Below are 14,670 nucleotides of genomic sequence, written 5' to 3'. Positions count from 1 at the left end.
CCACCCCCATCCCCTTCCCCTGCTCATGTTCTCTCTCTCTCAAATAAATAAAATCTTTTTTAAAAAAGAAGTATCTTTGGCCATATTTGGTAACAAGAATGAAAGTACCTTTCAATCACAATAATTCATCATCTTATAACAGTTCTGTCCTTGGTCTTCCCTCCAAATTAACCTGCACATTCCTCCCCTACTATCTCATCTACTCCTCTGGTTTCAATAACAATCTTCTTGCTGGAGATTCCCAAATCTATTGACTTCCAGCCCAATCTCTCTTCTGCATCTTAAACCTCACCAACAACCTAATAAATATTTCTCTTTCAATGCTCAATGAGCACCTCAAAATCAACATGTCCAAAACTGAATCATCATCTCCCTCCCACATCATTTCCCACTCTCATATCCCTTCTTCCTCCTGTACGCTCTTACCTCAAACACTGCCTCCATCGTCCACCTGGTTGCCCAAGTCAGAAACTTGGATGTCATCCCAGACTCCTCAGTCTTCCTCACCTTCCATACCCAATCAATCACCAATCACCTCCTCTAAGTTTTTCTCCAATCAATGCATGACTCATTTCCATTGCTTTACTTAATCTGACAACTTTACAAGGCTTATTACTTTGGATTTTGTGTTTATTTTGTGAAACTTTCTTTTCTTCTTGTTATTTTGTTCTGTCTAATCCTAGCACAAACTCCATGAATGAAGAACTGGTATTATATATATTTCATATCTAACTCCCTAATGTGCAGTTTCCTGATCAACACATATTCTCAGCAAAACTTGGTTCTATTAAAGAAAAATTAATACTAAGCATGTATGTCAAGTAATACATTTTTTTTCAATGGCACTGCCTTCAGAAACAAGACCAAGTTATTTTGAAAAAAGAAAAAAGTAATAATTTCCTATTAACTCTATCACAACTCCCTAGGATATACCGATTATTGTTAATTGTTCAATGATATCTACTAAAGGCCATGCACTATGCTAAACACTTCACACAAACTATGCCACTTAATGTTCACAATGTTATGAACAGGATACTAGTACAATACTCATTTTCCAGATGCCAAACCTGGAACTTAAGAGAGCTTACACAATTTGATCAAGGTGCCAAGTTAGAAAAGTAACAGTCAGGGGCCCCTGGGTGGCTCAGTTGGTTAAGCTACCTCCTTCGACTCAGGTCATGATCCTTGAGTTCCAGGATCCGGCTCCCTGCACAGAGGCGACTCTGCTTCTCCCTCTGACCCTCCCCGTCTTATGCTCTCTCTCAAATAAATAATAAAAAAGAAAAAGAATAAGAACAGTCTGGATTTGAACCCATGGCACAGTCTGACACCAGAGCAGATGTTCTTAAAGCACTTGCTCTTTGCCTCTTTTTTTTTTTTTTAAGATTTTATTTTTAAATAATCTCTACACGCAACACCGGGCGAACACACAACCCCGAAATCAAATGCTCCATCGACCATGCCGCCAGGCACCCCTTGCTATTTTGCCTCTTAAGAATAAAATTGAATGTTTTAAAGCTCAAAAGAAAAGAGTAATTAAGCAGAAAGCTTAAATTAAAAAAAGATGTTAGTTTTAAATGAAAAACGTGCCAAAACAGAGTAACGCTATGGAAGTTCAGGCAGTTAAGAAAGAACCTGTTTGGTCGGTCCAAAAATCAGCAAACGAAAAAGATCCAGAACCACAAATATAAAATTGTCAAAAAAGTAACGCAATCGAATGTTTCTTTTCTTGGGACTTCATAATAAAGCCAACACAGTCTGTTTTACACATTAGTACAGTTCACAATGAAATTCTCCAAATGTTAGAATCCCCTGCCGTAATTCAATGTTTGGTTGTGGCAACCTACCCACCACAGGCAGGTAAAAGACTCGGAAATCTCAACCGTGATCGCTTGCTTACTTCCAGACTCCTAAATATGAGTCAAAAGGGCAGTGTAAAAAGAACACTGCCTATCATCCATCTTCGTCTGGTGCCATTAGAAACAGAAGCGCACGTTTAAATTCACATGCTACTAAAATCAAGCTTCAGCCTACAATTCGTCCAAGATTGGGCAGCTGCACACCCAAGGTGCAGACCACAAGCTCTCAACTTTTCATTTTGGCTATACGATTTAGATTCTGGGTGCGAGAGCCCACTTTGAATTGGCCCCTGGTTGCAAAGAGGATTCCTGTCAGATTTCTCGGGAAGGGTGGGAGGCGTGAAGAAGGGGCGGCCTCCCACCGGCCAGGAGCCCGCCGCGCGCCGAACCTTTTGTTGGGGAGGAAAAGAGGGCGGACCCCCGCACCCTCCTGGGGGCAAACGGGGGTGGGCGGGGAGAGCGAGGGAGCTAGACGCCGCCGCGGCCCCCGGCCTGCCCGGGGGTGGGGACACAAAGAATTTGGGGAGCGCCGATCGGCGGGCCGACGAGCTCCCCCACGCGCCCGGCAATAAGCCGCCGCGAAACTCCAGGCCCGGGCCGCCGAGAAGCCGGCGGAGGCGGGCGCGCTGGCGTGCGGGGCTGCCTGCGCCCCCCGGGCAAGGATCGGCCGCCGGCGCGGTATGAGGACCGGGGTTGGAGGGCGGCGCGAGGCCTCAGAGGCACCCGCGACAGCCTCGAGCCCCCTCCGCCCAGCCGCGGACCAGGCCGCCAGATCCCCGCGCCCGCGTCGCCACACCCACCCGCCTCCTAGGCCAGGCTCGGGAGGACTCCCGGCTCTTCCTCCCGCTGCGGCGGCGCGCCCCGCGCCCCAGATTTACCTGCTAATCTTCTGGGCAAAGGCGCGGCGCTCGGCCATGGCTGCTAAGGCGGCGGCGGCGGCGGTCTGGGCGCGGACGGGCGGGCGCGTGCCTCCTCGCTCGCGCTCCCTCCCTCGCGGCCTCCGCCAGTCCCAGCTCCGGACCGGGGAGGCTGGGGCTGGCGGCCGGAGCCGGGAACGAGCCCTGCCGTAATGCTCCTGAGAGGCGCGCAGCAAGAAACCGCTCCTCCCCCAGAGCTTCAATCCCCGCGGGAGCCGGGCTTCGGAACGCAGCTGCGGCCGTTTGGAGCCAAGGGGAAGAATGGGGCGTGGAGGGAGCGAGACGCTAGTCCTGGCCGCCTCGCTGCCGCGGGTCCACACGAACGAAAGGACGAAGAAAGCAGCCAGAGAGGGGCCAGCGACTTGGCGAGGCAGGAAAATAAAATTACAGAACGCGTGGGGGGCGGAGGGGGAGCTTGGCTTTCCCGAAAAGGAAGGGGAGGAAATGGAAGATGGGTTTTGGCGAGGGGGGCTGTGCTCTGCAGCCCAGGATGGCCGAGTTCGTGTTCCTGCAGCGCCCATCTCCGAGCAGTTGAAAGCACTTTCTGTTCTGCTCCGACCTTGTCAATGGGGTCTAACCGGAGAAAGAATGGTTTTTCTTGCAGAAAAAGAGCTAAAAAAAACCTTTCTCCTACAGAGGTAACAATAATAGTTGACTTGTGGTGGTTAGCCAGGCACAGATGAAAGTTTTACGTGCATGATCTTAATCGCCAAGACAGCTTTTTGAAGTAAGTTCTTATTATGCCCATTTTAGAGACAAGGAAATTGGTTCAGAGAAGCTAAGCGCCTGGCCCCAGGTCACACATACGGTAACCTCTTCAACTGAGGTTCAAACCCAGAGTCCAGTTCTTTTCTTTGAAGGTAAGTGTTTCTCCGTTAACAGTACTCTTCCTGAGACTATTACTTCCCCCTCTGGGATCTCAGTTTCCATTTATAAATGTTGGACCAGATGAGCTCTGATGTGCTTTACCATGTTGACGTTCTTTTAAATAATCTGTATGTTTACCACTCAAAATGATCTTGCCTGTTAAATCCTGTAAAACAGGGACTAGCAAAAATCATGTCTTACACTGTTGTAATCCCATAGAATGGTTGGTTCCTAATGAATATTTACCGATTCCTGATGTTACGGTAAACTAGGAAAAATAATCTTGGCTTCCCATAGTAAGTTTACTCAAGTATTGAAAGGATTTATGTGTATTTTTTTTATTATTATCATGTTCTCTCTGTGTCCTTGCGAGGTACATTGGATACTTGTTTTCCTCTCTTTTACAGTTGGAAAATCTGGAGCATAGAGCCATTTGCTCAGTCACATACTGAGTCAGGGGTGAAAGCCTCAATTATTCAGATCCATAACTTCCTGTCTAGTGTTCTAACCACTGTGGAAGACTTCATATTTTGCATAACAATGCACATTCCAGTAAAGATCGTCTACTCAAAGAGGATTTTTGTGTAACTTCTACTTAAATGTATAGCCCACCTAGATACTCTAGAGAACACAAAGCTGAACTAGACTCAGTCCTGCTGTCAGGAAGTTTGAGGCCATTGGGAAAGATGAAACAGCTACTCAAAGAACTACAAGTCAAGTCTAACACTGTAACCTGGCCTTTAAGACACTGCTTGATAGGAACTCAGTCGTATTGTCACTTATATGTGACCTTGGGCAAGTTACTTAACCTTGACTCTAAAATGAGGGGAATAATTGTATCTACTTGAAAGAATATTGTGCAGATTCATTGGGTTGATTCATACAAAATTCTTAGAACAGGGCCTGGCATATGGTAAGTCCTATATGTACTAGCTGCTGTTATTACTATCACTGTTATTATCATTATTCAGTTTACACTTAAACTTGTCTTGGGTGCTTGATAGTCCCTGAAGCATTTGTCTGCTCTCATGCTCCCAGCCAGATGTTGTATGCCTTTATCTCTGCTCTCCAAACATCTTTTCACTACTCTCTTAGAGAACTGACCACATTCTGCCTTTGAATGGTTCTTTGTATACATGACTCACTAGTTGCCAAAGTGTCTGAAAGGACATTGCATGCACTGTGCAGCTTGCTGGGAACATTTAGAGCAGGAAGAGGACAAGCAGGACCAAGCTGTAAGCAGCGTAGACAGAGCCTGGGAAATACTCCAAGCTGGAGTGGTGGCCCCCACCTCTGGTGAAGAGCTGGCAGTCACAGGCAAGTCCAGTGTGGGCAGATATCCATGTCCCACAAGGGTCCAAATTCAAGGAAATGCAGAGTTCAACAAAGGGAGTGACCATGGTTGCTTTGGCCTCCAGTATCCATGCTCCCCGTGTTATCCTTGCACGTACACACACACCAGTCTCAATCCACCATACTTACATGGAGCTGATGCCCTCACCTCCAGTTTCAAGGATGAACATGTGGCCTAAATCTGGCCACGCAGAGCAGCGCATTCCCCTGGCTTCTGTGACGGGTTTAGGAATAGGTACATGAATCAAACCAAGACAATTGGGACCGATCAGAACTAAAAATTGCATTTGCTACACCAGGGACGTCAAGCTAAAGGCCTACCTGAGAGTAAAGCCAAACACAGCAGAGAAGAAAGTAAAAAATGGAGAAAGATTAACTCCTTATAACATGACTTGAGTCTTGGACTTTGCAGTTACTTGAACTAATAATGCGCTGGGGTTTGGTTTGGTTTGGTTTGGTTTGGGGTTTTTGCATAAACTAATCTGTCGTTAGCAACTGAAAGCGTCTTTACCTAATACAAGCCTTCCTTTAATCAACTGATACCACTAGGCCCTGGAGAGACAATGGTAAATAAGACATTTTGTGGCCTCAAAGAGTTTAGAGACTGGCTGAAAAGATAAGCAAGTCAACAGTATGTTTAAGTGCTAAGACAGGAAAAATTCAGGAAACTCCATATAAATTCTAAATTATATATCAATTCTCAGCATCAGGTGAAGACTGGATTATCACCAAGATGTTCATTTGACATGAGGTGGTAAAAACTGGATGGAGTTTAACCCCGTGCTTAACCCTGTTAAAACTGGAAAACCTGGGTGGAATCCTGGAAGCAGCAATGGCCCCACCATTTACTGGGATTCAGAACCTAAATTCCCCCCTAATGGGAAGATACTTGCAAAGAAACTACACACCAAGAGCTAGAACTAATTTGGCAGAGTAGCCTGAAAATAGTGAGTTTTAGGTAAGAACACCTCAGGGCAGTTTTCTCAGTAAATATACACAGTGTTCTAAAGTCCTTTGAATAGAAGACTTAGGAATAGGGCAAGAAAAAAGGGGGATGGAGGGCATTATATTAGTTTCATATTCTAACTGATATCAAGCTCAAGTTTCCCCCTTTAATACAGGGCGAAGAAGGATTATGGTTGTGGCAAGGTCAAGGTTTTAAGGCCACACTACAAAAGGGCAAACTTTTTGTGTCATAAGGGATAAAGTTCTGGCTTTGTAGGCATAATGTGTTCTCTTTGGGTAATTTTGAGGGGATAGGGAGTGGTTCCCTTGTTAAGATTTGAACTTTTTTGAGGCACCACTAGATTCATGCAGTGGGATTGACCTGGGACTCCCTCTTAGAAGTCTCTAAGAAGACTGAATGAGTGTGGTCTAAAGGAAGAGAGGACTGGGCATACCGCTTGGGTTTACCTAAATCCCAAACTGAAGCCTAGCAGTTGGCTACAAGGTCCAAGCTAAGGATGCTTCTGTCTGCTTTGTCCTCTGTCACTCACTCTCTCTTAATATCTAGCAAAAGGGACAATTCAGGGATTGAATTGACACTTCACAACTGATAGTACCCATGTTTACCCTGTAATGATGCTTACTACACTATTCAATTATTGCCTATTAATCTGTGTGGCCCATCAGACTTGATCTCTTATTCACTATTGTATTTTCAGCACATAATACACAGCCTGATCATTATAATCACTCAATAAATGTTTTTGAGTAAATAAATGCCATGGACTAAAGTATTTTTGAGATCCTGGCTTAATTTACATTTCCCCAAAAGCAGAGCTTGAGACAAGGGCTTGGAAGCAGGTAGTTTACTAAAGAAATGATCCTAAGAAGCTGGAATGAGGGAGTAGAGAGAATTGAACAGAGGAGGGAAAGCCAGTAAATGGTGTGTAATTGAGATGTTTACCACTGTGGGCAATGAGGCGCAATCCCACCTGTGACTCTCTGAAGAACTGTTGAATATGCACTTGAGAATTGTCCCTCCGAAGTTGAGTATTTATTCAGCTGACTAAATGTATACCTATAAATCCCTTGGTTGAAGGCTGACCTTGGGGACATTAGCTACCCCCATACTCTATGTAGCAAAAGGTGAGAAAGATGATTGTGCTTCCGGTAGGAAGCCATCATGTGCATAACTGTCCACCCCAGCTGCAGTGAGTCAGAATGAGCTATGGGAAGAAGACAAAGCATCAGTAGCATCTATTACAGGCCCACCAAAGAGATGCAGACACTATAATTGCAATCCTACCAGAATAAAATGTATTCGCCCGTCACGGTTCTGCTGCTTGACAGAGCTAGAAAGGGTGAGAAGGCCTGATCATTCATTCCATGAAATGACCTGTAATGCAGGCTCAGTGTCCACTTGAAAAACAAGCCCATAATATGTCTTTCCTGAATGAGTTGTGTTTCAAGGTAGTCATATTTGGTGAGAGAAAGTTCTTCTCTTACAAAAATTTGAGCTAACAAATGTAGAAGTAATGCAGACTCCAGTGAAATAATGAATCTAGACTTGTACTGTCCATTAGAGCCACCACTTGCCACATGTGACCATTTAAATTTAAATTTATTAAAGTTTAAAATTCATCTTTCAGTTGTATTAGGCATAGTTCTAGTATTTACTAGCCACATATGGTTAGAGGCTACCATGTTGGATAATATACAGATAGAACATTTCCATCATTATAGAAAGTTCTATTGGACAGCACTAGCCCAAAGATTGTAGGTGATAAACCATTCCAAAAGAGTCTGTTGGGGAATTTTAAATGACTGGGTCAGGTTGATAAGAATGTAACCAGCTAATCAATCTTAACACACACACAGAGTCACCACCAGTCATTGTATTCCTCTTAATGTGATGTAAAGAGGAGATATTTAGAGTGTATACTGTACAACCTATGAAATATTCCTGCTGGAAATTTTAACCCAAATCTGATCAAACATCTAGATCTAATTATCAGTTTATAGAAAATTAGGGGATGAAGGAACATGTTCAGCAACACCTATGGTTACAATTAACAAAATTAAGAATGTGGTAAATTTTGGGGCACCTGGGTGGCACAGTCATTAAGCGTCTGCCTTCGGCTCAGGGCGTGATCCCAGCGTTCTGGGATCGAGCCCCACATCGGGCTTCTCCGCTGGGAGCCTGCTTCTTCCTCTCCCACTCCCCCTGCTTGTGTTCCCTCTCTCGCTGGCTGTCTCTCTCTGTCAAATAAATAAATAAAATCTTTAAAAAATAATAAAAATAAAAAATAAAGGGGCGCCTGGGTGGCACAGCGGTTAAGCGTCTGCCTTCGGCTCAGGGCGTGATCCTGGCATTATGGGATCGAGCCCCACATCAGGCTCCTCTGCTATGAGCCTGCTTCTTCCTCTCCCGCTCCCCCTGCTTGTGTTCCCTCTCTTGCTGGCTGTCACTATCTCTGTTGAATAAATAAATAAAATCTTTAAAAAAAAATAAAAAATAAAAAAAATTTAAAAAAATGTGGTAAATTTTGTAAGTCATAATGACCTGTTTCCTTCAACAAATAAATGACAAGGACTTTTTTTAAAAAAGATTAAAAATATTGGGGTGCCTGGGTGGCTTGGTTGGTTACGTGTCTGCCTTCAGCTTGGGTCATGATTCCAGAGCTCTGGGATCAAGCCCTGCATCAGGCTCCCTGCTCAGCAGGGAGTCTGCTTCTCCCTCTCCCTCCCTCCTCCTGCTCCCTCTCTCTCTTGCTCTTCCTCTCTTAAATAAATAAATAAATAAATAAATAAATAAATAAATAAATAAATAAAATAATTTTTAAAAAAAGATTAGGGGCACCTGGGTGGCTCAGTTGGTTAGGCGTCTGCCTTTAGCTCAGATCATGATCTCAGAGTCTTGGGATTGAGCCCACATGGGGCTCCCTGTTCAGCGGGGAGTCTGCTTCTCCCTCTGTCTTTCTTTGTGCTCTCTCTCTCTCTGTCTCAAATAAACAAATAAAATCTTAAAAGAAAAATTTTTTAAAATTTAAACAATTTTTTAAAAAGGATTAAAAATATAATAAAAACAAGCAACAAAGGTAAATTGGACATCACCAAAATGAAAAAAATTTGTACATCAAAAAACACAACCAAGAAAGTGAAAAAGCAAGCCAAAGAATGGGAGAAAAATGTCTAGAACATATCAATAACTCTTATAAGTCAATAAAAAAATGAGAAATAATTTGATTTTAAAATGGACAGTTTTGGGGTCCCTGGGTGGTTCAGTAGGTTAAGCATCTGACTCTTGACTTCAGCTCAGGTCATGATTCAGCGTTGTGAGATTGAGCCCTGCGTCAGGCTCTGTGCTGGGCATGGAGCCTGCTAAGATTTTCTTTCTCTCTCTCCCTCTCCCCTCCCCAAATAAACAAATAAATAAAATCGACAGTTTCAATAGACATTTCTCCAAAGAAAATATGCAAATGGTCAATACACATATGAAAAGATGTTCAACATCACTGGACATCAGGGAAATGCAACTCAAAACCTTGGTGAAATTCCATTCCACATCCTCCAAGATGATTAGAATCAAAAGGGCAGATATTAATAAGTATTGATGAGGATGTGGAGAAACTGGAACCCATCATATACTGTTGGTGGGGATATAAGGTGGTGTAGCCATTTTGGAAAAAAGTTGGGCAGATCCTCAAAAAGTTAAACATAAAGTTACTGTGTGACCCAACAATTCAATTCCTAGGTATATACCCAAAAGAAATGAAATCTATGTATACACAAAACTTGCACATGAATGTTTATAGCAGCATTATTCATAATAGCCAAAAAATGGAAACAACCCAAATGCCCATCAACTGATGAATGGATAAAATGTCATGTATCCATACGATGGAATATATTATTTGGCAATACAAAGAAATAAAGGGGCGCCTGAGTGGCACAGTGGTTAAGTGTCTGCCTTCGGCTCAGGGCGTGATCCCAGCGTTATGGGATCGAGCCCCACATCAGGCTCCTCTGCTATGAGCCTGCTTCTTCCTCTCCCACTCCCCCTGCTTGTGTTCCCTCTCTCGCTGGCTGTCTCTATCTCTGTCGAATAAATAAATAAAAATTAAAAAAAAATACAAAGAAATAAAGTACTGATACAGACTACAGCATGGATGGACCTTGAAAACATTATGCTAAGTGAAAGGAGCCAGACACAAAAGGCCACAAGTTGTATGATTCCATTTATATGAAATGTCCAGAATAGACAAATACATAGAGACAGAAAGTAGATTAGTGTTTCCCAGGGGCAGAGAAACAGAGAATGGGAAATGACTACTGATGGGTATAAGGCTTCTTTTGGGATGATGAAAATGTTCTAATATTAATCGTCATGGTTGCCCAACTCTGTGGGTACCCTAAAAGCTATAAATTATATACCTTAAATGGGTGAGTTGTATGAAATGTGAACTCTATCTTGAACTGTTTTTATTCACAACACTCTGACACCAAATGTATGTAGTTTTTTCCCCCACACCAGCCAATTCTCCAACTCTCTAGACACCAACTGGGTGTCTTATGGTTCATTTCTATTCTGACACTATGCAGAGTTTGCATAGACCCTACAGGTGAAGGGCTCAATCCCACAAGAGTGACCCACCTCAGGTGCCAGTTGCAAGTCACGGGTTGCCATCTGGACTTCTGCCCAACCAGGTATAAATTCAGTGGTCCCACAATATCCTCCCCAGTCTCAATAATTTGTTAGAATGGCTCACAAAGCTCAGGAAGACACTTTACTTACTATCATTAGTTATTATAAAGGATAAAAATAAACAACCAAATGAAGAGGTACTTAGGGGAAGGTCCAGAAGAGTCTTGGCACAAGAGTTCTGTCTGTGTGGAGTTGGGGTGCACTGGTCTCCTAGCACGCGAATGTTTCTGCCAACTCAGAAGCTTCCCAAATCCCATCATCTGGGGCTTTTTATGGATGTTCCTTTATGTAGGCATGGTTGATTAAACCATCGGCCATTGATGACTCAATTCAATCTCCAGCCCCTCCCCTTCAAGGAGGTCTGTGGGTGGGGCTGAAAATTTCAACTCTCTAATCACCTGGTTGGTTCCTCTGGCAACAAGCCCCATCCTGAAGTGATCTAGGGGCCCACTGAGAGTCACCTTATTAACATAAACTCAGACATGATTAAAAGGAGCTTTTTATGAATAAAAAAAGATGCTCCTGTCACCTCTATTACTCAGAAGATCCCAAGGATTTTAGAAACTCTGTGTCAGGAACCAGGACAAAGCCCAAATATATATTTCTTATTGTATCATATATCTCAATAAAGATGTCCTTAAAAAATGGAACAAGGGGCACCAGGCTGGCTCAGTCAGAAGAGCACGAGGCTTTTGATCTCAGGGTCATGGGTTCAAGTCCCATGTTGCATGTAGAGATTACTCAAATAAATAAACTTTTTTAAAAATGGAATAAAACAGACTTAAGAAGCATAATATATTAGTCAGAGTTCTCCAGAAAAACAGAATAGGAGAAGGGGGGAGGGCAGCTAGAGGGTGTGGGGGAGAGAGATGTATTATAGGGAATTGGTTCACACAACTGTAGAGACTGACAAGTCTCAAGATCTGCAGTTGGCAAGCTGGAGACTCAGGAGAGCCAATGACGTAGTTCCAGTCTAGGTGAGAAGGCCTCCGAACCAAGAAAGCTGATGGTATAGCTCCGGACTGAAGGCCAGGAGACTCAAGGTTCAAAAGAGCCAATATTTCAATTTGAGTCATCTGAAGGTAGGAAAAAACTTATATCCCAGGTCAAAGGCCGTTCAACAGGAGGAATTCCCTCTTATTCAGAGACAGGTCAGACTTTTTGTTCGATTCAGGCCCACCAATGGATGAGGCCCACCCATGTTATGGAGGGCAATCTGCTTCACTCAGTCTATTAATTTAAATATTGGGGTGCCTGGGTGGCTCAGCCGATTAAGCATCCGCCTTTGGCTCAGGTCATGATCTCAGGGTCCTGGGACTGAGCCCCACATCAGGCTCTTTGCTCAGCAGTGAGCCTGCTTCTCACTCTCCTTCTGCCCCTGTGCCCTGCTCATGCTCTCTCTCACTGGCTCTCTCTCAAATAAGTAAATAAAATCTTTGGAAAAAAATAAATATTAAACTCATCCAGAAACACCCAGAACAGTGTTTGATCAACTATTCTGGGCACCATCTGGCCCAGTGAAATTGACACATAAAATTAACCATCACACATTCCAACCCAAATACAATATGTGAAGTTTTGGGGATTAAAGAAAAAAAAACTAACTATAAAAGACATTGTGAGACAGCAAATTCTGATCCTTGACTGGGTTTTATTTATTTATTTATTTATTTATTTATTTATTTATTTAAAGGTTTTATTTATTTATTTATTTGACAGAGACAGCCAGCGAGAGAGGGAACACAAGCAGGGGGAGTGGGAGAGGAAGAAGCAGGCTCCCAGCAGAGGAGCCTGATGTGGGGCTTGATCCCAGAACGCTGGCATCACGCCCTGAGCCAAAGGCAGACGCTTAACGACTGCGCCACCCAGGTGCCCCCTTGACTGGGTTTTAAATGACATTAAGAATTATTATTTTCTGGACATTTTCCATTTGTTCTTCTAGATCCACTCTCTATCCTGCTCTCTGCTCTGGAAGGCTGGCCCTGTATGAACTATATTAGCAGGCCTCCCTGCCTTTAACTATTAGATGGACTTGGCCAGTGAAAAATAGTGGTAAGAGCATTAGGGAGGGAGGAGAGTAATATCAGGGTATTATTCCCCAGCCTCCTTCCCTGCAAGGTCACCTTTTGCTTACTGTGTCTCTTGGACAAAGTTATTTGTTTCTCTCAGAGCAGCCAACTCCGTAGACTCTTTCTAAAAATTTTTTTAATTTAAATTCAATTTAATTAACATATACTGTATTATTAGTTTCAGAGGTAGAATTCAGTGATTCATCATTTGCATACAACACCCAGTGCGCATTTCTTCAAGTGCTCGCCTTAATGTCCATCACCCAGTTACCCCAACTTTTCACCCACCTCCCCTCCAGCAACCCTCAATTTGTTTCCTATAGTTAAGTGTCTCCTATGGTTTATATGAGTGCACTGTACCTGTGGTTTCCCTATACCCTCTCTGTTTTCCTCTTACTTTATTTTTTTTTCTCTTTCCCTATGTTCATCTGTTTTGTTTCTTAATTCCACATATGAGTGAAATCATATTGTATTTGTCTTTCTCTGACTGACTTATTTCACTTAGCGTAATACCCACTAGTTTCATCCACTTTGTGGCAAATGGCAAGATTTCATTCTTTTTGATGGTTGAGTAATATTCCATTGTGTGTGTGTGTGTGTGTGTGTGTGTGTGTGTGTGTGTATATATATATATATATACACATACCACCTCTTCTTTATCCATTCATCTGTCGTTGGACATCTGGGCTCTTTCTATAGTTTGGTTATGGTGGACATTGCTGCTATAAATATTGGGGTGTATGTGCCCCTTCGAATCACTATGTTTGTATCCTTCGGATAAATATCTAGTGGTGCAATTGGTGGGTAATAAGGTAGCTCTATTTGAAACTTTTTGAGGAGTCACCCTGCTGTTTTCCAGAGTGGCTGCACCAGTTTGCATTCCCACCAATAGTGTAAGAGGGTCCCCCTTTCTCCACATCCTCTCCAACTTAAGTTGTTTCCTAAGTTGTTAATTTTAGTCATGTCTCATTGTGGTTTTGATTTGTATTTCCCTGACGCTGAGTGATGTTGAACATTTTTTCATGAGTTTGTTGGCCATTTGTATGTCTTCTTTGGAGAAATCCCTGTTCATGTCTTCTGCCCATTTCTTGATTCTAGATTCTGGTAACCACTCCCTCCCCTTATCCATATGGCACTGTAGGAAGTACCAACTTAGTCACTTACTTTAGGTTAGTACACTATACCTGTGGTTCCCCTATACACACAACCTTTAAATAAACCCTCCTAAAGTTATCTTATTGTGAATGTGTCATCTGTTACCTGTTGAAGCCTTGATTTAAGTGTGATAAGGGTTTTGTGGTTGTAAAAAAAGAGAAAGAGGGAGAGGGAGTCCTTTATTCCTTGAAAATACACACCGGAGTGTTTATGAATGAAATTATATAAGGTCTGGGATTTGCTTTAAAAATAATTCAAACGACGTCTGAGTGGCTTAGTCAGTGTTTAATCTGCCTTCAGCTCAGGTCATGATCCCAGGGTCCTGGGATTGAGTCCCACATGGGGCTCCTTGCTCAGCAGGAAGCCTGCTTCTCCCTCTGCCTGCCACTCCCCCTACTTGTGCTCTCTTGCTCTGGTAAATAAATAAAATCTTTAAAAGCATTAATAACAATTCAAGGGCTGCCTGGGTGGCTCCATTGGTGTTTAATCTGCCTTCGGCTCAGCTCTTGATCCCAGGGTCCTGGGACTGAGTCCCATATTGGGCTCCTTTCTCAGTGGGGAGTCTGCTTCTCCCTCTGTCTGCCACCCCCCCTGCTTGTGCTCTCTCTTTCTGACAAATAAATAAATAAAATCTTTAAAAATAAATAAACAAGCAAACAAATAAATAAATAAATAAAAATAATTAAACATGATTAGGGGCGCCCAAGTGACTCAGTAGATTAAGGGTCCAACTCTTGATTTCAGCTCAGGTCATGATCTCAGGGTCATGGAATGGAGCCCTGTGTCGGTCTCTGCAC

General features: G+C 43.1%; 1 protein-coding gene and 1 long non-coding RNA gene across 6 annotated transcripts in view; one reads left to right on the top strand and one right to left on the bottom strand.

Annotated features, from left to right (window-relative positions):
• DOCK7 (dedicator of cytokinesis 7) overlaps positions 1-2,891 on the bottom strand; it is a 202,493-nt gene extending 199,602 nt beyond the window's left edge. For 2 of the 5 annotated variants that reach the window (XM_026497942.4, XM_026497941.4), the window contains exon 1: positions 2,741-2,891. In XM_026497942.4, coding sequence (XP_026353727.2) covers positions 2,741-2,778 — 38 coding nt within the window. In that variant the 5' untranslated portion in view covers positions 2,779-2,891. The remainder of the gene's footprint in view (positions 1-2,740) is intronic. The other 3 variants (XM_044383796.3, XM_044383797.3, XM_026497939.4) reach the window with 2 other exon arrangements.
• A 380-nt stretch (positions 2,892-3,271) lies between these two features.
• The window catches only part of LOC130543451 (uncharacterized), a 31,006-nt gene continuing 19,607 nt past the window's right edge, over positions 3,272-14,670 (top strand). Inside the window, exon 1 of the long non-coding RNA XR_008958814.1 lies at positions 3,272-3,639. This is a non-coding gene — a long non-coding RNA (uncharacterized LOC130543451). The remainder of the gene's footprint in view (positions 3,640-14,670) is intronic.

This window comes from Ursus arctos, unplaced genomic scaffold (genome assembly GCF_023065955.2).
Source record: "Ursus arctos isolate Adak ecotype North America unplaced genomic scaffold, UrsArc2.0 scaffold_12, whole genome shotgun sequence".
Lineage (NCBI taxonomy): Eukaryota > Metazoa > Chordata > Mammalia > Carnivora > Ursidae > Ursus > Ursus arctos.
This window is presented reverse-complemented; position numbering and strand designations above follow the sequence as displayed.